The 24,028-nt window shown below is 46.1% G+C and overlaps 1 protein-coding gene across 10 annotated transcripts in view; it reads right to left on the bottom strand.

The window, feature by feature from the left end:
- meis2a (Meis homeobox 2a) overlaps nucleotides 1-24,028 on the bottom strand; it is a 77,022-nt gene that overhangs the window by 5,413 nt on the left and 47,581 nt on the right. For 7 of the 10 annotated variants that reach the window (XM_058616103.1, XM_058616104.1, XM_058616100.1 and 4 more), the window contains exons 9-11: nucleotides 18,622-18,698; nucleotides 1,946-2,004; nucleotides 470-580 (exon numbers count right to left, since the gene is read on the bottom strand). In XM_058616103.1, the coding sequence (XP_058472086.1) occupies nucleotides 470-580; nucleotides 1,946-2,004; nucleotides 18,622-18,698 (247 nt within the window). The remainder of the gene's footprint in view (nucleotides 1-469; nucleotides 581-1,945; nucleotides 2,005-18,621; nucleotides 18,699-24,028) is intronic. The other 3 variants (XM_058616102.1, XM_058616108.1, XM_058616109.1) reach the window with 1 other exon arrangement.

The raw sequence follows: 24,028 nt of genomic DNA, 5'->3' as shown, positions 1-24,028 counted from the left end.
AGAAAGAAGAGATAAATGCCAGAAAAGAGGGTCAGCAGAAGTTTGAATCACAGAGAGGAGAGCCACGTTCAGAGAGAGGATGAAGTTGGTTAGTGTTGAATGAGAAATGGTGGGAAGAGGAAACCGTGAAGGAGTGGCAGTCGGGTTTTAGCTTTTTGCATCGCCTCTTACGAGGGATTTCTCCACATGTGTTAGATTAGAGAAGCAAACAAGCAACACAAGCGGCAGACAGCCTGGGTAACGGTCAGGGGACCTTCGAAGAGAGCCGTTAGTGTGGTTGTGTTAGTGTTCGGTTGAGGTTTTGGCCGACTTTGGTGGACCCTGCTCTTTGCAGAGGTGACTAAATCTCATGCTGCAGACAGGAGGATCAGTGTTGAACAGCGTGATGATAAAAGGAGGGTGAAAGTGGTGTTTGGTGAAGCGGGCGTGACAAAGGGAGACGAGGCGAGGGCGAGGTGCTCGCACTCACCGGCTGGTCGGATCCCCATGTGTTGCTGACCATCTAGCACGAAGCTGCCCATTGGCTGGCCCTCTGGACTGTATGCTGCTCCTTGGCTCACTGAAGGATCAAGAAGAAAACCTGATTGTAGTCAAAACGTGGACATGAAAAAGGGAGGGGGGGGGGGAGGAAGAAGAAGAGAAAACACACCAGACAATCAGCAATTGTCCCAGCTCCAGCCCAAACATACTGTAAGACATTGTGCTCATGTTTGTGGACCGTTGACTGACGTGTGGCATGCAAACACCAATACAGTAGGTCCTCATGCAAGCTCACACACACACACACACACACAGCCAGTGTCATTCAAAACCACTCACAGGAGTTACATTGTTCTGCAACTGAGACAAGAAAGCATGCAGTTTGACAGGGTGAGAAGAATTTCACCAAGTCACATCGCCGGCAGTTAAAGCCACAGCATAAACATGCACGCAATCTGAATGTGTAGATAATCCCGCGACTGCTAAATCACTCTGATTATTATTCTTATTATTATAATAGTTAATCATTTATCCGATGATCTGCGATGATATAAAAGATAAAAGTGGCAATCAATTTTTCTCAGTCGTATCTCGTTTTTGTTTGTAATCAGCTCCAGTGAACTAATGCGTTTTTGGAGACGGCAGAAACACTGTTTTCCAGGGATATAACGGTATTATCTTGGATAATCTGTAATTCGTTAAGATTAGTGGGAGCCATTAGTCATGCGTTTATTTAATAGAGATTGCTGACTGGCACACGTGACACTATTAAGTGCATCTCTCTTTAAGGAGTCTCTTCTTCTTTTTTTTTTTTGGAGATAGGAAATTCGCGAATCAACAAAAGCAGCTTTTCCCCTCACTGAGACAAATGACATGGCTTCTCTGTGGTAATGCCACAGTCAATGAAGCTTAGGGTGACTGAATCATTCCACGGGATCACAGAGGGGAATGTTTACAACTACATTACGTGCCCTTTTTTCTAATCTGAACACAATAGGTGTAGAAATTTGTTTTATATAAATTAGCAAAATAAAGAAATGAAGATCTCCGTCCAATTTTAGATTGAACAAAACAGCCCCCCCCCCCCCCAACCAAAAAATAAATAAAAAATTCATAAATTGCTATTAGCATTTCTGGTGCTCCTCTTGTGTCCAATTAGTAATTCACAGATTGAGCACTAATACACCTCTTTCTCCACTTAGACTGGGAAATCTCCAATTAGAGTCAATCAGTACACGGCCTGCCTCACTGCTGAACACATCTCATTGAGAAAATTGAAAGAGGGATGAAGGGAGGAAGAGAAAGAGGCAGGATTTGTGTAAATGTAGGGTAATGATTTATAAAAAAAAACAAGTGCATGCCAATAAAGGATTTGAAAAAGCTGCTTTCATGCCGAGGAAAGAAAAGAAGAGGAGAAGCAAAACTCCACGTTGGCTGGGTTGTTCTTTTATTTGAGTGTTTTTACCTGCTCGATTTGACTGGTCGATCATAGGCTGTACTATTCTTCTTCTGGCATTTATGAACCTGGCAGAGAGGGGAGAGGAGAGAAAAACAGAGAGAAGAGGGAAAAACAAACATTAAATCACCCTGCATTCACACCCGGGAAGATTCATCACAAGCTACTACAAAGACAAAACAGTTTTGCATGACTTAATGGCAACATTAGCCACCGGGTCTTTGAGCGGGGCGCTCACAACAAAACAGCAACAAACAAAAGGGCAATTGTGTGCTGACTTGGGAACCCAGTGAGGGATACTTTTAATGTTCCTTATGATCTATTCCCCCCTCTTTTAATAAAGCTTTTGATTACGTTTGGTTGCTATGGGCACCGGGGAGACATTCCTCAAGTATTAAGTGCAGCTTGGGCACAGAAGAACCCTCATCATGGCACATCCCTCTCTCCCTCTGTCTTTAATAGTTGCTCTCGAGGTCTGTTGCACACATCACACACAGGCTTTTACACCTCGTGTACAGTATCCTGTCTCTGGTTCTTCCTCCAAAACAATGTTATTTCTGGAGCGCTGACATTTCAAAGCAAGCTTACTAAGTTAGTAATGTGCTCGATACAAATGGTTTCTTTCATTACTCCATCACTCTACCGTCCCCCCCCCCCCCCCAACACAGCAACACCACCATTCCCCTCTGTGGGACCCCCTCTCTGGCTGCATTGTAGGGGGCTCTGCTCCCCTTCCAGCTGTCTAGAAATGAGGACCAGGCCTGGGCCACTCCGTGCTTTCACAAGGTATTGTTATGTCAGCAAGCCCATCAATTAAGCTGTCTGAAGTTTTATCACCACCACAGCAGCGAATAAGTGCAGCTCCACAAAGCCTCCCCAGCCAGCCTTGCTCCTGTGGCTTTTCCAGTGTAGAGCCAGAGGTCATTTGGAGGTGACTGCCAGCCAGGGGCGACCTTTTTTAACTCGGAGCGGGATGGCTCAAATGCAAGCTGGACCCTCAGGTCAAACAAACTCTCCACCTTTCTTCCTCCATCTTTTTTTCACCCCCCACTTGCTGTTTCTCTGAGCCATGTTCCCATACTAACATCAGAGCACGGACTTATGACTACAGGTACCACCATGTGGTTGATATTAAAGAGGGGTTTGAAATCATGTGGAGCTGTCCAGCATGGAGTCCTTTGCTGGTTCCAAAAAAGCAGAAGAGAGAGCGAGAGAGAGAGGGGAAAAAAAAAGGCCCCACCGCCCGTCCTAATGTACAAGCCACGGCACCATCAGTATGGCTAAAGAACTGGTCATTAGGAGGCAGGGAGAGCTGGAACCAATTTGGGTTCCTAATCCCCCATGAAGCCCTGATACCTGCCCTTACTTTCTCCAATGAACTTAAATGCCTGTAATCTTCCCAGCTCAAAGTGACATGGTTAAACGTACAAAATGCACGGGTTGGGGAAAAGGGAGACATGGTGCTCATTTTCCAGGGGGGGCATCCAGAGTGCAGCTACGCAGGGGTGCCACTGGCCCCCGGATAGAAAAAGATGAAACACATCCATATACGAGGATAAGGGAGAGTGGAGGAGGAAGAAGAGAGAGAGGCGAGGAGGGCGAATGACAGACTCGGAGTGTGATGCATGATTTTATAATTTAAAGGAAAATTTAAATTGAATTTGTTATTATTCAAAAGGGACCAAACATTCATCTACGCAAACAGGAATACCTGCTGTGCTTTAGACAGAAACACGCCACCTGTATCAAAACCAGCTGAACAAGTAAACAACGAGACCTTTCGAAAGACATGCACGTCCCGCTTTCTCCCTCCGTGGACACACCGAGGGGCTGGAAATCACAACCATGTGTATTCTTTACCTATTCTGAGACATAACCATAAACACATAATGTTTGGCATATTCTTGGCAGGTGGTAAATTTGCCCTTCTCGTTTCCAGTGAGTGCAGAGGTAATCCTCCATGTACGCTGTGTTACTTTTTCATTCTTCCAAGCTTTAAAAAGTCGTCTTCTTTGTTTTTCACGGATGATACAAAGACAAATTTTAAGCTATCGTTGAAATTCTTAGTATGAAAGCAATGGAGACCCACAGATATTCAAATATTTTCTCTACAAGCCACTTCAAACATGGACCTACTTTCTTGCCAACATTTCCCTTTTGGCAGGAGATCATCGTATTGCACCCTCACGCACGCACAAAAGCTCTGTTTTTGTACACTAAACAAGTTGCCACAGTAACCAGGGAGGCGATGCGGTGCACTGGAGGGAGCGAGGGGTGACCAAGGGCTCCTCTCGCAGTGGCCTTAGACCACCTTTTATCAGTCTGAGTAAAGCCAATTGAGATTATCAGAGTCGGGCCTGATAACAGTGTTTTCCCTCGACCCGTGAGCTGCTAATGGAGTGTGCTTAGAACAACAAAACCAGGAATCCTCCAGAGATGGAGGCCAGTCAGCTAAAGATGGACAGATAGATGGATGGATCTGAGGACCCAAGGTCCTGAGAGAGAAACAGAGGTTGACCACAGGGATTCGGAATTCCCAACCACTCACTAAAACATACGTGCGCGCTGTAAATCTACACATCGACACCATTGACATCACCACAACCACCGCCAGTGTGTCCGTAGGCTAACCAGAACACACGGGGGCTCACAGGGGACACTAGCTAAAAAAAAAAAAAAAAAACTCCAACCCAAAGCCCATGTTTTATTATCTACATCTGGTGGTCTAGCTTATTATGGCCTGCCTCTGCTAAATGTTAGAGCACAGAAAGACCAACGCACACACACACACACGCACAGAGAACACACAGAGAACCTCTCAGCATGGGAACTCCACGCTGTCTTCAAACAAATAATTAAAGGCAAGGTGAGGGGGTCACGTGGAGGTCATTCCTCGGGATACAGCACGGAATGTGTTGTGTATTACTCCAGGAGAAAGTGGGCCGGTGGGGGCAGCGATCCACCGCTGTTTAATGTAGGCGACTGGTTACTCGGAGGCAGCTTGCATTGCTGAGCGTACTTTGGAATGTGCATGTGAACGTTTATGCACGTGTCAATCAATATGTGTGTGTGTGTGTGTGTGTGTGTGTGTGTGTCAGCAATCTCTTCACACACTATTGCCAATTGGCCTTCAGGAACACGACCTGCTGATGTCTTGGCACAAGTGGACGAGTAGACGCGGTAAGTGGAGAGTGGTGTACGCTAAAATATCGGAGTATTTCTCAGACTGTGCATGTCACAGAGCAGAGTAACAGGCCCATATGAATGATGGTGCCAGAGCAGCAGGACTCCACTTGACACAGGGTCTACACTTGGCAGGATTGACATGGCATCCCTGGTTACTTATATCTGCCCATATGAGGCGGGGGCGAGGGGGCTTGGGTGTTAAATACCCCTGCCAAGCATACAATGTTATGCTTTACTGCATTGAAGTGTGACACAGGAAAGTGGATGTAAACCTAATAGGAAAACTTACATAATCCTATAACATAACATATGCCTCTATTTTACTAAGGGCCGTCCTTCAATTTTATGACAAATACTGAGAAAGGTTAGTGAGAGTTGGAAGTTTAAGTCACAGAATATCAAACTGTATGACTCAGTGCTTGTATTCGTTCCATTTTTTTTTTTTTTTTCATCTGGATCTGTCATAAAGGACTCGTTTCTGGTTAACTGACTTGCAGCCACACCTGGTAACTCACTGCTGTTGTCAGCATTCCTTCTCTGGGAAAAAATTGTCATGCCAAACCACCCTACCCTGGAGCACGGCCAAGAGAGAGTGTGAGGGAGAGAGTCTTGTCGCTTGACTGGCCAATTGCTGAGGAGATCTGAGAGGAGCTCGGCCAATCCGGTTGTCAGGTTGTGCTTGTTTGACAAGTTTTAACTTTGAACAAGAAAAAAAATCAAGTCTTCTGCGATGAAATAAGGTTGTTCCAAATGTAGAGCAAACGCAAAGACAGGAGGCGGCTGTGAGTTCATGACACAGGTATTGTTGACAGGAATCAATGACTTCATGGCTGACCTCCACATGCCCATTTCTTAATAGCTCATATGCCAAGTTCCTGTTTGTCAGTCAAATTCCTCTGGCTCTGTCTTTCTTTACTGGAATATTAGATGCAACACAATCTGAGCGAGAGCGCGCTGAACTCAATCCCCGTGCGCTGTTTGCAAACATGACTGTCCTCTGGTTCCTATTAAAGCTCATTGCTTCCATACTTCCGCTTCAGACCGAAATAAAGATTCCAAACCCACGGTGATTGAGTCACAACTCACTGCTATCAAAGACGCACGGCTTTAGTTTGATCCTCAGACGGAGGAGAGCAAAGACACTTGTTGGACGTCCCATGACCAGGAAGTGCATGCAAATTGACCCCGTGATGAGGCCGTGTTTAGTATAAGCAAACACTAATTATGGTTCGGTCGGACACTGGGGCAGTCTGACTACTGAACCTCCAACACTGATCTACTGTAGTGTCAACAACACTGATTGAATCAGCTCACATGGCCCTAACAGGCCCCATGTCACAGTTTATACATGGCTTGCCACCAGACTGAACCTACATTATCTGTTGGTTTATCATAAACTATCACAAAGGAGCTTTTGACAGGCCCCTGCTCTTCCAGGATGGAGATAAAGGACAAAGAGGGCATAGGAACGAGGACGCTTCCTCCTCCGGCTCGTCTTTATCGGACGCAGAGTTTCCCTTTTTCTGTCCCTCCTTCCCTTCTTTAAGTTAAAACAGGAGTCGACAGACATAAGCTGCGCGAACATTACCTCACCCCTGCGTTTGATTTAGTGCAGATGTTAAACGGAGCGATGCAGGATCGGTTTTTTTTTCGGGTGAGTGGGGTGGGGTGTGGGGGGGACGTCAGAGAGGGCCCACGTTCAGGGCAGCCACTGTGTTTACATAGTTTTACCTCCCTCTCTCTCTCTCACTCTTTCCTTCACTCCCACCTACTCTCATCCACACTGCCTCTTTACCCCCTCCGCACTCTTTTGTCTGCCTCTCAAAGGGGCACTGTTTCACCTCTCCTCCATGGACTTTCACTGACCTGTTTTTCTTTCCCTTTTTATTACTCCACTCATTGCCCTTTTGCGGCACCCCCCCACCCCCTTTTCCCCCATCCCCCGCCCCCCCCCTCCCCCCCAACAGCCATATATGAGTAACATTTGCATTGCACTCCGTCGGTCGAGCTGCAGAAGTCATTCCTACACTGAAACCCAGGGAGTACAAGTCATTAAGACTCGAGTGGGAAAATCAGACAAAGAATTATATATTTGTGTTGCAAACTGACACGATTTAACGAGCAGCTAATTAAAATAAATCAATAGCACTGCGGCATGCTTTGCTCTCTGTCTCTCTCTCTCTCTTTACTCGATCTGGTTTTCTGTCAGCACCAAAGAGGTGGAATACTGCAGTGTGGAGTGAAATAAATGCTGCTCTCATGATGATGCTACCCTTAAAAATCAAGCTACAGCTACTGCCCGTGCACCACGTGAGCATGCGAGAACTCGATAGCCCGTCACAAATACATAAATATCTTAATATACTGACTCTGTGAACTAGATCAGCAACAAAACAACAAAAGAAACAAAAATAGACATTCTCTCCCTATTTACCCTCCTATCTAATGCCTTCTCCCCTTTTCCCCCTGTCCAGTGAGGGCATGTCACCCCAGGGCCTTGCAGTCCAGCAGCCTGACCCCTGCATGGCGGGCTGTGCAGCCTCAGCTGCTGACTGTCCGTCAAACACCTCCAGAACAGCATTGGGCCAGGAAGACCACGTTTGTTGCCCCTTTGATCCGGCAAGCAGCAGCTGCTGCTCCACACAGCAGCACTTTGTTCCTCTGTCTCCTCAGCACACTCTGTCCTACGGCACAAAAACACTAAATCCAGCGGAGAAGTGGAGGGAAAGAAAAGAGAAGAGTGAAAATTGTGGAGGGGGCTGGTGGGCATGAAGAAAAAAAAAAACAAAAAACAAAAAAACTTGCCCATTTTTTTCTTCCCTACAACATCAACAAGCACTGACAACAGCAGTGGGGGTTTTACTTGGCCCCGACACAGCTCTCAGACATCTCCTCCTTGACGCTTCACCCTCCCTTTTCTTTTAAGGGATGTGATAGTTATTGTTCAAATCAGCCGGGGTGAATGGAATGGATTCGAGGCCAAGGCTGCCCCAGGCGTCAACACACCTGTATGAAAGAGACCTTATTGTAGCAACCCAGCATGGCTAACCTGCACTAGCTCTACCAGCTTTCTGATGTTAGGAGACAAAGTGGAATCATCGCTTCTTCCCCTCTCTTGCAGACGACCTTCTAATATTTCCCTTCATTAACCTTCCTCCCATCAGAGGCTGCCACCGTTGTCCTTGTTGTTGACTATCATCACTGGACGGGGGGGGGGGGGGGGGTTTACAGGAAGAGCACGTCCATTTCTCTCTTGTTAGCAGGACCACTCTTCCCTTATACTTTTGCACCCCTTCCCCTAAGATAACACTTTATTAATGGGAATAAGAGCACAGAAGGTATTCTCCGCCTGCCCAGGAGCTCAGGGACCGACAGCTGTGTTCTCCACTATTGAAGAGTGTATGAAAACATCCAGCGCATGTCAATATTAGCCTCTGTCAAAGGCTCCACCACATAGCGCAAGACAGAGGTCGCGAGCGCTGGAAGGTAACGCTCACTGCTCCAGCATACGCCAGCTTCCTTCCTACCTTTTTGGATGGGAGTGGGCCTCCTGCTTTTATGCAGGGCTGGCACGGGAGAGAGAGGAGGGGGGGTGGGAATATAAAACAGATGAACTACAGCACTATCATCACCCCAGTCAACCCATCATCCTGGTGGTGCACTCACAAGATCACCCCATTTTTGAGTGCCACCCCTAAGGCCCAGATTCCCCTTTTTCCCACAGTAGCAGCCGCGTTGGGCTCCTTTGCAAGTCTCTGCAGGGAGAATCAGGTACAATCGTCGTTTCCATCCACTTCTCCCTACCATCTTACAAAATGTGTGACTTTTTAGCCTCTCTGTCTATCTCTCCATCTCTATTTCTTTCACCCTCTCTTTGTCTCTCGCTCTATCGTCGAGTGCTCCCCTTTCATTCTCAACCCGGTTTCCCCCCCTCTCTGCCTGGTAATCGAGTGAGAGATTCCGCGACTCTGTGACTCCCCCTTATTGTCAGATATCAAACAGGGCGGCTTTGTGGATTACCAGGGGAAGCTGATAATGACATGATAGAGGCGTGATATTTCAAACAAAATTGAGTGTCAATTGCCTGCATCGTCTAGGCAACACAAGTGTCTGCATCGCAGCAGCCAGGCAGGAAATAAGGCCAATCTGTTTCCTTTGCTCCATATCAAACGTCTCTCTTCTCCCTCTTTTATAAGACTATAATGGGTTTCAGCTCAAAGAGAAGAAGCGGGGGCCTATCAAGAGGGGCTTCAACAGTTACATCCTTGTGCAACACACACACATGGCTTGGGAACTTACTGAATCTCAAATGAGTTAGAGAGAAGTCAAAAAGCAGAGCCAACGGGAGGTGGTACAGGGAGTGTGCCCCGATTTCACCACCCCGCCTCCCAAATACTGTATATACACACACATGCACATGCGCTCTCTCTCTCTCTTACTTTTTTTTCTTCTCAGACTGCTCTACTATTAACCGTGAATGTAGGGCAGTGAAAATGCACAGCAGTTTGAGCAATTAAAAAGTGACACCTAAACCAGGTGGATATAGACTGCCAAGATTCTCTAATGCCAGAGTTTAGGTCCCGCTGCACTTGCAGTCTTGAAGAGCCAGACATGGGTGTGTGCGCACGGAAAAGGGATTCTCCCTTCCACCGGTATGTCATCATCATCTTCCCACCACTTTGTCTTTGCCATGCGTGGGACTATTTCCACCATACACGAGCGTGTTTTTCAAAATCGAACGCGTATAAGTGACCACGAGACGCTGGTCAACTGCTAGGAGCTTGCCTCTGCACTCCCTACTGAATAATTGACCTGAGATTCAATTGCACGTAATTGCTTTGACGTACATAAGTGCAGACACACAAGCAAAAAAACAAAACAACAGTGTGTGCAGGCCCCGGTCAAAAGCAGCGTTTGGGGCTAAAAAGCCCAGCGGCAGACTAGTGATATAAATAGCAGTTGTTTGTGGAAGGGTCTGCTGGCAGAGGCTGCAGTAACACTGGGGAACAGACCACAGGGACTCCTGATGTGTCTGGTGGCCTGAAGGGAGCCCCGTGCATTTGACTGGCCTCCTTTGACTGTGACAGCCTTAAACAAATAAAACAATATCTGTGTCTCGCAAAAGCCAAGTGTGGAAAAGAGTGAAAATTCTAAAAAAAAGTTTTATTTTTATATGTTTTTTTTGTTACATGAGATGTACATTATGATTTGAGAGCAAAGAAAGTTGAACTTTTTATCAAATGGCAGGTGCTTTTTTTTTTTTCTACTGTACCTTTGGAGAAAGCTTAAAAGAGTTCCTCTTACATTATAACAAGATGATAACATAGACATGTCTTCAGGGGGCTACAGGCAGACGCCCTCTACCCCCACTAGGGAAAAGGCATTCCACCACCTCCCCTCCTTCCCTTACACACATGCTCAATTGAAACATCATCATCCGTAATGGGAGGAATAAATATTCATAAGGTTGGAGAGAGAGAAAGAGAGAGAGAAACCCTAGATTAGGGTAATATACTCCTCATTGTCTTTCTCCTTCCTTTCTCTGGCTGTATCTCTGCATCTTGTTATGCATGTAATACTGTTGGCTAATCGTGGCTAATTCCTCCAGCTACATCTGATAACTCCATCAAAGTGCATACACGTGTGTCTCCGCGTGCCGTTTAATTTATGTCTCGCCACCTCCAAAATGTGCAAATTGCTGGGGTTTTATATCTGCAAGATTTTGGGCAATGTTCCAATTAAGATTGGATTGTTTTTGCGGAGGGATCCTGTGATGCCTTCCCTCCTGCTCACTCCCTCCCTCCCTCCTCTCTGCTTGGCAACGAGTCGACTGATATCTCATCCATAACAGGCCCGAACTGGGGCAGAGCATGGCTTAAACAAACAAAGGGCTATATTGATTTATAGGGTCTTCCATGATGGGCTTATTGGCCTGCACCTCAAAGCCACAGAGGGCAGCGGGCCATGAATCACTGCTTCAGAAAGTACACACACACACACACAACAGGTAAGTATAATACATGGCAGCACTGCCGAGGATGTGATTACAACTCTCCTCTATTCATACCCAGAGACGTTCACTTGCATTGTGTCTTAAAGGAAAGGTGTCAGAGGGGGGACATTTCGAACGTGACACCACCCAAAAGCAAAGATAAACGAGCGTGCCTGTATACACGCTGTTACTGTATATCCAAAATCAGAGAGAGAGGGAAGTGCAAAGTGTGAAAGGGGAAGGTAAAGAAAAACAGAGAGGACGAGCATGCCTGGACAGAGAGAAAATACCTTGTGGAGGTTCACAGAGTTTAAAGAGCTCAGCAAAGACAGAGCTCCTGTCCTCTCTTGCTCCAAAACACACACACACACTTACACACTTATACCCTCCAGGCCATTCTGTTACACCTGGTCACCTTTATCCCTTTTAGCCCCCCCCCACACACATACACGCTCTCACCTCTGCTTTCAAACACATGCACAATGCACACAAACACATACACAACATTCAGCCATCCGAAACACATCACCACCACCAAGGGACACGGCAGCAGCCTGTGGCTAACACACACACACACACACACAGCTCCTTAGGCTAGGGGGCTAGGCTATCTTCTTTAGCAGATAAAACTAATTATTCCAAATCTAGTCTGTCAGGTTGTGTGATTCTCTGGGGGCCCCACATTCAAACTCCCTCTCTCTCTCTCTCTCTCTCTCTCTCTCTCTCTGTCATAAGCCACAAAAAGACCAAGAATTTGTGTCACCTGACCTCCAGAGTAAAAACAGTACGTAAGTAGAGTACCTAGCCGTAAAAACACATATAGCACCACAGCAGCTGAATCACGTGGCTTTTCTTTGTAAAAGAAAACCCTTCTGAACAAGTCTTGAAGTCAGATCGTTCCTAAAACTGTGCAAACTAAAAAGGAAAAGCCATGATGTGGTACTCAAAATCAGAAAAATGCATGACATCACCTTGCATACAATCCAAATGACCTATGCATCTATTCAGGTGCTTAGTTCCTCTGCTGGCTCTTGCCCTTGGCACCCAAGTTAGGCTTCAGAGCTAAAAAAGCAGGCCAATATCCCAGGCTCTCCAGCTGCACACCCTGAAAGCCCATGGAGAAACCATTCGTCCCAATGAGCTCTAAAGGCAAATGGAAGCTCATAAACAGAGACTTGACTGTATAGACTTTGCATTTTATCTTTCTGCCATTTCCACTTTTATGAGCCAGGGACCCCTATAACGGGGGATGAAGGGAGGGATAAGCAAGACGGGAGGATGGCTGAGAGAGAGCAGGGATGACAGTACGGATGAGAGGGAACGAGGCGATGGAAGAAAAAAAAAAAAAAAGAGCAAAGGAATAAGAATGAGGCACAGGTTGGGAGAAAGAAACAGAGGAGAGCTGGGGTCACAAATCTTGCTGCTATTCTAGAACGTGACATCTTCGCTCGTTTGCGGCTGCTCATTAACAAACAATACTGCTGTGAAATTGGTTTAATGACAAAGTAATAAAATTGCTATTCTGCTCACAGATGGCCTCAGGCACAGGGAGATTCTGGCAGGCTTACTGAGGCTGCCCGTATGCATTAAGCTGCACGATCATGACAACAGCATCCTACTCTTTCTTCCCCACTATCACCAACCTTTTTCTTCTTATTATGTTTTCTCTCTTCCTGCAAATGAAATAAATTAACCTACTTCCCCCGTTTCCTTCTATTCTCCTTGAATTCTCTCCCACATTCTCACCCTCTGAGCTCTAACCTCTAGTACAGAAATTACCATCTACCATCTAAAATAAAAGAGGAGGTTCTACAATGCAAAGGCAGCTCGACTTCATTTCAAACGCAGAGCCCTTGTTATTAAACGACCCACCAATAAAACCAAGCCGTTGAGGAATAAAAGAGCCAAAAGGAGCAGAGAAGTACAAAGACCTCCCTCCTCCCATCTCTCTCTCTCTCTCTCTCTAATACTCTCTCTGTAATGCCTCTTTCAGCTCCTTGCCTCGTCTGGCTTCGTTCTCCTTGCCTGCCGTCTTTGCTGGGAGAATTCCACAGCCTTGGAGAGTCTTGAGCTTGAAATAGGAAAACAAGTCAAATAGAATTCATTTTTGCGCACGAGTGCCTGGTTGTGCCTGGTTTTTTTTCTTTTTCTTTTAAAGCACCACCTGTTTTTCATAACTGGAGACTGACACAGAGGTGGGCAGTGGGCTGCTCAATGACCACGGTGGGTGTCCATGCCACGCTATGACCCAATGTGCCCCAAGTGCCCGATAAAGTGGGAGTGGTGCCGGCTGAACATTTCCAGCGGGCCCATGTACTCAAACACAGACCATATTCCGCCAGTGCGCACATAAACGCAGCGGCGCACATTAGCATCAGCTGTTTAAGACTCCCATGGCTTAAGCCCGTGAGTGCAGCATGTGTCTAAATTCCACCGCAAAGAGAAATTTGGATCTGTAACAACCGCTGAACAAATTGAAAAACAAAACGAAACCAACTACAACAGGGGCGTCTTTCACTCTGCCAATAATGAAAATATGTTTTTTTTTCCCAATGTGGTTTGTGCTCTAAAACAGATACAATTGGATTATTATTACAGCATCATGAAAGCCAGCCAGATCAAATGAACTTAGTGGGCAGGGGGTGTTGGTAGGGGGGCTGGCACTTGGGATCTGACAACAGAGTCAATTCTGCTAATTAACTGCCAATTAGCGGTCCCTAAATGAGAGGGATCATGATGCCTGTGTTGGCAGCGCCTTGATAGTCCCTCTCTCTCCTTCCGTCAGATACACATATACACTTCTGCTTGCACACACACACTAAAGAGATACACATACAAACACAGCCACAACCTCTCCACACTCCAGTTGTATATTTAGAAAGCCTGGGGCATAAGATGGCCACTGCCGGGAGTCCCTGGTTGCAGCCAAAAAAAGGCTTGACATTTCCATCTGGGTCAAAGTTAAACAGATAACCAGCAACTTTAGTCAACTAGCCCACCAAGGTGGCGGAGAAGTAGAGAAATTGGCAGTGATACAAAGCAGAGTAGGGAGTGAGGGGAAAGGGACCTCAAAAGCCTCTGTGTGAGATTCATATAAGACTTAAATACTTATAAGGAATGTGGAAAAAACAGAGGCAGCTGTGCCAGTTTCATAGATTTATATGTTACATTTGGAAAATATTAGTTATTATTTTGCATTTAATAACGGGCCCGCCCGCCAAACCCGAGGATCATAAAAATATCATGAAAGCCAGTGTTTCTATGTGTCTCGTTGGCCTGAGAACGAGGGATGGAAAATGTTTTCGCTAAGTGGAGGAACTGATTTAGCCTTGGCTTTTGTTCCCGGACAATACAAACAAATGAGCTTCACCATTAATAACATTTCAGGTTCGAAGCCGCTGCACAGATTTGACTTAATGTACGTAATGTAAAAGGGCTGGACCGAAATCTGCAGGTTTATTTATTTTTGGCAACCCAAAGAAATCTCCCAAAATGCATCTGTGACGAGAATATGGATTCTACACAGAAAGATGAAGGTTATAAAGGGACGATGACAGGTAAGTCTTTTTTTTTTAGTGTAGTTCAACTCTCTTGGTAGCTCTGATTTATCTAGATAGTTTAGTTATTATCTAGTTTCCAAGCTACATGACATGGGAAACTGACACGGTACGGTGCTCTCATATTTTCAGACTAACCCGGGATTAAATGTCAGAAACCCAAACGTAAACATGGACGTACGGTGTGACGCGGCGATCGTCTATTATTAGTGGAGTTTGTCCTCGTGGTGAGAGGATTCTCAAAAGAGAGATAAAACCAAACACAATCAGTGCACCATGCCCTGCCCTGCATGGCTGGAGAGATTGAGCCTATTTCATCTCCTCAGTGGGCACAGGCTGCTTGGCGCCGTCGTCTGGCGGATATCCTTCCCTTATCATGTGACCTGTGATCTGACAGGGGGCAAAGGTTGGCTGCGATCCGCCCCTACGTCTTAATAACTCACTCATTGTATTCCTTTCTGCCGCTAATTAGAGCCTCTCTCTGTGTGTGTGTGTGTGTGTGTGTGTGCATGTATTGCCCCCTGGGCTGGAGAGAGGAGGCAGAGAAGTAAAAATAGAGTGTGGCTTAGTGCCCTCTTTATTGTTATTAGTGCTCCAGTGGCACAGCATTCACTCATCAGAGATGCCAAGAACTGACAAGTTCGCTCTCCAACTCGCTCTGCCTCACTCTGCCTCGCTCTCTCTCCCTCTCTCTCTCTCTCTCTCTCTCTCGCTGTCTGCCATGGAAATGACCAACTGGCTGCCTGTGAGATGAGGGAATAATGAGGGGACGATTTCCTTCCTTTTTTTAGATACCGTTTCTGTCAGGCATCTGTCATCGGAGTCATCTCTCAGGCCCGTGTAATAACCCAGCGTGCGTGTGCGCGCGCACCATTGCTGCCGCCGTGGTAAATAACAGCAGGATAGTTGGCGCATGTGTTTATGGCAGTGAGCGAGGGCACGTCGTGCCGGCTCTGACGCTGAGACATGAAATGATTCGGTCAGGCCCCATTTAGCCCAGACTGATAGCAGGACACCAGGAGCTGCTGATGCAGACAAATATACTGCCAGATACTGTAAACTGTGAACGATTTTCTCACATCGAGACAGACGCCTGAGTCTGCCGTTTCACCTACTTTGCTATCCCAGAACGCCGTGTGTGACATGGCCCTCACCTTTTCTCGCAATCTTAAACAAATGCAATTACACGTCCGGACCACTCCCCCAATTCTGTTCACATGACGCCGGTTCAGTCTCAAATGTAAGCAGAGCAAACACACCGCCTAATGGTCAACTAATGGTGTCCCGACACACTGTACACACACAACCTCTCTGTGCAGAGTGAGCCACAGTGTCCCATTAGTAATAGTGTGCACGTACACACACACTAATGCACACAGAGCAACCGATTAACAGGATAATCAAGTCCTTCTCCTCATCTGCTTAACACCAGCACAGTGAGATTGTGGACTTTAACCTTTTCCTTTGTTCCTTATTAACATCAGACGGCTAATGGGGTGTGGGCAGCAAACAGGTGAGGCTGCTCGCTAATGACATAGACTAGATTTACAGTAGAATCAGACGGAGATAAAAGGGTTTTCGAAAACCAGCTGCGGTCACTCGTACGCATGTTTTGTTTCGCGTGTGTACAGGTGAGCTGCAGGTAAACGCGAAGGGAGTCGTCAGTTGGGGGGGGGGGGGGGGGTGTAGGGTCCACGGGGAGTTGCGATGGGGCAAGAGGGGAGAGAGAGAGCGAGATGCACTGTCTATTGACTATCACACAGAGCACCCTTGTGCCCTTGCACGGCTGTGATTGTGCCGGCGGACAAAGCCCTGATTCAGCACATCCTTTCCCCGAGGGAGAGCTCTGGAAACCGAAGACGGCGGCCCGTCCCCTCCCTTTCCCCCCCCACTCATCCTCTGCTTCTGTCTCTCCGTCCCTCTGTCTCTATCTCTCTTTCTCCCTCTCTTTGGCCAGTAACATGGCAGCAGCCATGTATCAAAGAGAACTACAGAACAATGCAAGGGGCCGGCCAGGAATTTGATGAGCTTTTTTTTTTTTTTTTTTTCACAGGAATTTCATATGGCAGACTTTTGTCATATCCTGTGAGGAGCATATCAACACTCACAGGAGCCCGATATTTAAGAGCGAAACAAAGAGACGTTTAATTGTAACTCACCTTCCTGCCTGGCTACGATCTACAGGGGAAAGAAAACTCCAGCATCCTCTCAACTCATCTGTTCTCTTCCAGGCAGAATGTGCCAGACATGGGCCTAAATGTCTCTAATGACTTTATTTGTGAAAATCAATTCCTGGTGTGTTTTTGTTAACACAGCTGGTGTAACATTAATACACTGCTCAGTGACCACCTATGTGCATGTGTGTGTATGTGTGGAAACAGGGTTCATGAAGATGTTACTCAGTGCGAGATTCTTTCAGACCTCTTTATAAATGGATCTGAGGTATTTCAGAGCTGGGCTTGGATTTCATGGCCTCTGGGAAGGCAGGGACTCGTCCTATATCTATATCTATCTCTGTCTATGTCTCTGTCTATTTCTCTCTCGCTCGTGCGCTCGTGCGCTCGCTCTCCTCCCAGGTTAGCAGACTATTTCTGCATTAATCACCATGACACAGGCAAGGCAACTCAATTTTCTGCTCCTGTAGGTAAGGTGTGTGGCGTCCCGAAACGATGGCACGAGGCATGAAACAGGCAAGCGGGGGCTAATCTTTGGTTACTGGTGTAATTGAAATGCTATCCACACTGTAGGGTGCATTAAAGTCTGATAACAGCAGTTCCTGTGGCCAATTTAAGTAGCTTGACTTCCCTTTGGCTGGAAGGAAATAAAGCAAAAGGGTGAGGGAGCGAGAGAGAGAGAGAGAGAGTAAGTGAGGATGGAGGGGGGGAGGAGATGAGGGGTGGAGGGGAGCTGATAGATAAGGCCCGACAAACCAGGCTAATTCTCCAGGCTTGTTTCTCATTGTGATCCAGGAAAAATGAGAGAAAAAATGAATCACAGAACCAAAAAATCAATTGACCCTCGGGTGGCTTGTCAGGCTGCGAGTCTGATAAACCTAAAAGCTTTCGTTAATGTCAGCCTGCCTGTACCCAACAGATAGAGCACTTTGTAAATGAACCCGCTTTGATAAATATATTAAGGAAAGCTGTGAATAAAAGGCACAGACTTGTCATTTGTAAATAGAACCCCCGCTACATGGAATTAGAATGATAAAATGGGGTTCCATATAATTAAGTTTGTGTAAGACCTGAAATCCGTGCAAATACCTTGCCGGAATTTTGAAAAGAAGCTGTCAGTTCAATTAATCTGAACATCACCCTGAGAATGCACTGAACAAAATTAAGCTGCAGATAAAACCTGGGCTAGTATTTTGATAAGTAATTCCTGTATCATTTCTTTGCTTCTGTGATCATTTTATTTAATCCACCACCCCCAGTTATGTGCTAAGCCATCTACAAAGGCCCTGCTGGCCAGGCCACCAAAACCTTAATCCACCATATTGCTGGTATAAAATGGGAAAGGGGGTGGAAGGCTGTTTTGCCTTTTGTGGGGGCACCAGTGGCAGTGCTAGGTTTGATTTTGGATGAAGGGACAGGGTGGGTGTGGGGGGCTCTGGGGGGTTTTGATCTCTGTCTTTCTCCCTTAAATAAATCCCACTGAATACACGTGCATCAAACCGCAAACACCACTGACTTAGCCTCAGAACAGTTTGCTGATAACACTAGAACATCCTGGTAGCTTAAACATAATAATGTCACAAAGGTTGTCTGTGTGTGTGTACATGTGTGTGTCTGTGTCTATACGTGACGGGGAGGGCTGCACATAAACGGTTTTCACACTTTAGGAGTATTAGCCATCTTAGCTGGTGGGGAGAGGGAGGCAAAGGCTTTTGAGAAATGAAAGGCAGAGCGATGCTGGAGGTGGAGATACGGCGAGAGGAAATCTTGACTCACCAGTTGTTTACTTGTAAGATGGTGAGGCCTGTGTCTTGGGCTAGCTGCTTCTTCTGCTCTTCAGAGGGGTATGGGTGCTGCGGGAAGCAAACAGACAGAGAACACACATGAGCCTCTGACACACTAATGAAGCATACTCGTATAGAGCGGCACTGGAAAGGGGAACACGCACTGCATGTCAAACCCCCAAGCCGTTGTACACTTTGTATTCAAAATGTTCCTGTGTTTGTTGTATTGTGTAACCCAAGACTGCACCTTCTCGTGACCTCCACCCAACCCTGCCCCTCCTTTTCACGGTATACACATTCACAGCTTACACGTGTCCACCCACACACACACACACACACACACACACCCACACACACACAGAAAGAAAGTGAGCGAGGGAGAGTTTAGTGCAAAACCTGTCAGAGCTGGTCAAACAAGTTTGTCAAAACTGTCAACTGTGATAACCCCCTTCCCTATTCCTGCCCCACCCACACACTTACAGTGTGCACCATACAGTGCACATACTGAACATATGCACCATGCACAAATAAAAACATTGCACACACGCGCTCGCACACGCGCCGACAAACCACACGGATACTACGGTGTCTAAGAATCCTTTTATAACACCAGGGAACAGAATGAGTGGGTGCTGATTTGCTGCGAATACATTTATCTTTTCCTCCGACATGCATCCCGGTGGTGGCTCTTTCATAGGCAGCAGCCGAACACAGACTAACGCGGTGGAATCTTCCTCCACGGCCTTGTTTAGATTTTTACCTGAAGATGTAATTCTGCAACCGGGGCTGCAATGATACTATTTGTGTCAGGTCCAATCTAGAGAACGCTGGCTGATAGAAATGGCAGACCTTGGGCTGCCTTGCTCCCCCTGGGCCTGCTATGAAGCATGACAAAACAACAGTGATCGCTGGTGACAGATGTCTTTAAGGGCCAGATTAGGAGTCGGGGTGCACGCACACAAAACAAATGAGACGCTATGTGTTTAATTCAGCCGCTGCACACAGAGCGAGCATGCATGCTCAGAGTTCCACGAACACACACACGCACAAATACAAGCATGTGCAAACAGACACGCACATACGAAAAACTTAATAGACGCAACACCTGCAAATCACCGCACAAATTCCTTTTAAATGTCAGAAACCGAACCCAGAACAGGAGTTTTCAGGTGGTTTTCAAGCTCCATTAACACACATTCTTTCCCTTCAAGGAAAATACCTTCATTCTCAAAACTCTCCCCCGTCTTTGTCTCCAGACTAATTGAGAAGGCGCAGGCCATGTCTTCCTGGTTCATGTTAAGTGAATTCAGTTTTAAATTGAAATGATAACAGTTGCTCAAAAGCTATTTTCTCATTTGCTGCTGAAATAATTGATGTAAGTGAGGTTCCATATCAGCAGAGAGGGAGATTTCTCCTTTCGGTATAGCACTGCTCTCTGAATGTAGTCGGTTTTAATTAAAGGTGAGATGGGTTGGAGGAATGTGCTCAATTAATAACAAACAAGACTGACATTGGACCAATAATGAGTCCTGGCTGCAGAGAGGGATTAATCTGATTTGTACTTGTGTACATAGTCCCTTTTAATATGCTAAATCAGTAACAAAGGAAAGATGATAAAGCTTGAATAGAAATACATTTTTTGATTGCCAGGCGCTGACATTTCCTTGGCTGGGTGTAGCCAGAGCAATTTCTGACCTACCGTGCATGTGTCTTTGTTTGTCCATGCACAGATGAGTGTGAGTGTGTGTGTAAGAACAGATATGCACATCTATATCACCCCCCCCCCCCCCGTGCATGTGTGCAACTTGAACATGTCTCCTCTGGACAACACCATGGAATAAGAGTGAAACCTCGTTTTCACTCGTCGGCTTCCTTGGGGTTGTCACATGAGCTATGACCTCGGTCATGATCAAAACATGCTTGCAAATATAACACGACACAAACTCCCTCCCACTCCTAAGTAAACACACACACACACACACACACACAGACAGGCACATACACAGATACATACAGAGACATGGCTAAAGATAACGTGGTTAGGAGGTGTGAGGAGAGGAGCAGCCTAGATTGGAAATGGGAGTGGGTCATTTACATTGTATTAAGGCTTCCTCAGCCTCTCAGGCCCAGACCCGGTCATCAATCGCCTACTGTCAGCCAGAGCGTGCGCTCTAGCCCGGTGATAAATACACCAGCCAGAGGCAGAGCTTGTCCGGCAGCCACGGCGTAATGAATGGTTTGAACTAACAAGAAAGATGTCTCATCAAGGAGAGTGGGGACGTTAAAGCCCCTCTCGCACACAAAACCCCTGAGTAAGGAGATTTACTCCGACCACATAGACACGATACTAAAAAAAAAAAAAAAAAATCCTATTTAGTTCTACTCATACCCCTCTCAGCCCTTACTCATCCCCCCCACTCCTTGTCTCATTGTGTTAGACCACATCGCCCCCTTGAAACACTACAGCCCATGTGCCCCACCAACATATAAACACACAGTATATGTATGCATGTGACATATCTTCATCCCTTCATCATCTGTCCTCAATTCCCTCTCTCTCCCTCTCGCCTGTCTACAGACATGCACATATATGTATAGTACAGTTTTACGGCTGCAACTGCAGGCCACACACACTGATGTGGCAGCTTTCCCTAAAGCAAGGTGCTCTGAAATCGCAGCCCTGCAGAAAATGGCGTGTGGTGGCGATGGTGACACACACACACACACACACACACACACACACATGCAGAAATAAGAAGCCCGCCATGGTGCGGCTGCAAGTGCTGTGAAACTGAAGAACATCTATTTAGACCTCAGAGTAACCTCTTCACGTTAATTGCCCCAGTAAAAAAAATATATATGTTCAGAAATCACCCAATAAGAATAGAAAGAATAAAAAACAACGATATGTAAAGAGCTAACGTGAGCTGAATTGGTGAGTAAATATTAGGAAGACAGAATTCTAAATCTGCTCTAATGTGTTTCTTCCTTCTCTACCCTCAGGAGACAGTATGACATGGTTATTTAATGGATGAAACACAAACACAGCGAAAGATCAAAGATGTTATTGATAATCTCCCCCACTAGCTTTGGATCCGCTCAATATGTTCAGTTACAAACACCAAGGCCAATATCCTTAAAAGAGGATTGACCGCAAAACGTAAAACAGCCGGTCTATAAAGAATTAGGGCCTGAAATGAGCAGCTTCAATTTGTTGTCTGGACAACAACAGCCTCAAATCGAAACAGCTTTGTTAATCATGCTAGAGCTCGTTCACGGTGGAAATATGCACTCTCCTGATGATGCACACATGGAAGAAGCACAGACCAAACATCAACACAGACCGAGGAGGAAAAAAAAAAATGCAAAAGCAGGCACATGCACAGGTGGATCACATTCTGCTAGTCATTGAGAACGGAGCTGTGTGTATGTGTAACCAACAGCTGGCTAAATTACAGGGTGTGATGGGCTCTGTGCTCTCTGATAGTGCTGGATGTAATTGCTCCTGTGGTTGCTGAACATTACAAGCTGAGGTAGCTCCATCATCTGCTGTGCATGGTCCTTAAACCCCCCCTGAGCCCTGCCTGGCATTTCACTGTATACAATAATAACCACATCCACTGCTGGACCACTCTTACTGCACACCACACCTCTGGCCCATGCCGGCTCCTGTCTGCTCCTTCAACATCCAGCTCACTATACATCAGTTTCATATTCTCCTGACACCTATTTGCCGCTGTTGTCAAATCCCACAGCCCGATCATTATCCCGGCTGTTCCATTCAAACACCCCCCCCCACCCACCACCACCACCACCACCACCACATTTCCCGCTCTTCTCCTTCACCCCTCCACCCACTGAACCAGCAGCCCTGCTGGTGGACCCCATTGATGAATGACATCATCAGTGTGTGACATGAGTTATAGAGCCAGGTCACAAGGTTGCAGTGGATTGCAAACCTATTCCATGCTAATGACTCCCAGGAAATCACAGGCCATTGGCTGTTTACCCCCAGTGCTATGGCAACACAAAGGAATTGCTAATGATGATTGGTGTGATGTAGCCACAGCAATTTCATCTCATTGAGAGGACTTTGTAGATCATCTGCATCTATATGCTTTACACAATAAAATAGGTGTCAATAACCAAAGACATGATTCCATATAATTATTATTATTTTTCATGGTTATACCTCGAATGTGCAATTGAGTTTTAAAAGCGTTATTGTTTCTTTTCATATTTGCCTCCCTCACACTGATTGGGATCTTATTTGTTTTTAATCAAAGTGACTGGAGGGTGATAATAATATTCACTGTCAGAAACGACTGCAATCAAATATAGGGATGACATTTTAATATGGAGTCTGCGGTGAGTCTGCTAAGATTGGCACATTCTAAATATCAAGTCGCCATGATTAATTTTACAATTGGCGTCTTTGACAAATGAGAGTGAGACTGAAAGCATGGCAGCATTACTACGAGATCAAACAGATATGACAAATAAAATCCAGTTGGAGTTTTTCAATCCATCATGTAGTGTTTACTATGCGCAGGGCAATATCTGGCTTTTAGCTGCAGTTTTCTGACAGATTCCGTGATTTGGATACAGTTAATTACTCCTGTCTCCAAACATCAAATACACCGACAATTGTCAATTAAAAAAGAATAGTTGTGTGTTTAAAATTCATCACCATAAAGCACAAACAATTATTCGTATCAAATTAGAATAATGTTGAACTGCTTATGTCAATATTTTTTTATGTGTAAACTAAACCTAACTAAAAATCTGCTTCTCTTTTTATTACAATGCTATCTCAATCCATCTCATTTTTTTTTTAACTGCTTCACAGGACCGGTCTGAAACCAGGCAAGAATATCACATGACACAACCCCACTGCTCTGCATCACTCTCATCAGCACACGCAGATACAGATACGGCCGACTTATAAACAGAACTCACATGATGCCAACCTGCAAACTGCATGCACTGCATGCCAACCTCTGATAACAGCAAATGAAAGCACATCCATATCTACACCTCACACAAACCGCATTCAGCACATACCTCGACGCTCACTCCAGACTCCAGAGCTTTCACAAGTGTAAAGGCTCTCAGCAGACTGCCCTCTGACAGTAAAACACTGATGATTGCAAATCCAAGGCAGACTGGTGAGGCCCACAGCATCTATTATAGAGCGAAAGGGCCCCAAGTATGTCTGTCTGCCCCTCTGACTGAATGACTGGCTGGCTGGCTGGCTGGTTGGTTGGCAGCAACAGCAGTTCTACTACTGCTGTTGCTGCCACGGCCCCCCACAACAATCGTTGGCTGGGCTCCTGAAGCCAGCGCCTGGACCCGAGCCAGCAGCCTGTTTGCTCTACACCATTAATTTATGTTCACTG

This window comes from Solea solea, chromosome 18, assembly GCF_958295425.1.
Source record: "Solea solea chromosome 18, fSolSol10.1, whole genome shotgun sequence".
In the NCBI taxonomy this organism is placed as follows: Eukaryota; Metazoa; Chordata; class Actinopteri; order Pleuronectiformes; family Soleidae; genus Solea; species Solea solea.
The sequence above is the reverse complement of the archived record's forward strand: the minus strand, read 5'-3'. Positions and strand labels throughout refer to the sequence as shown.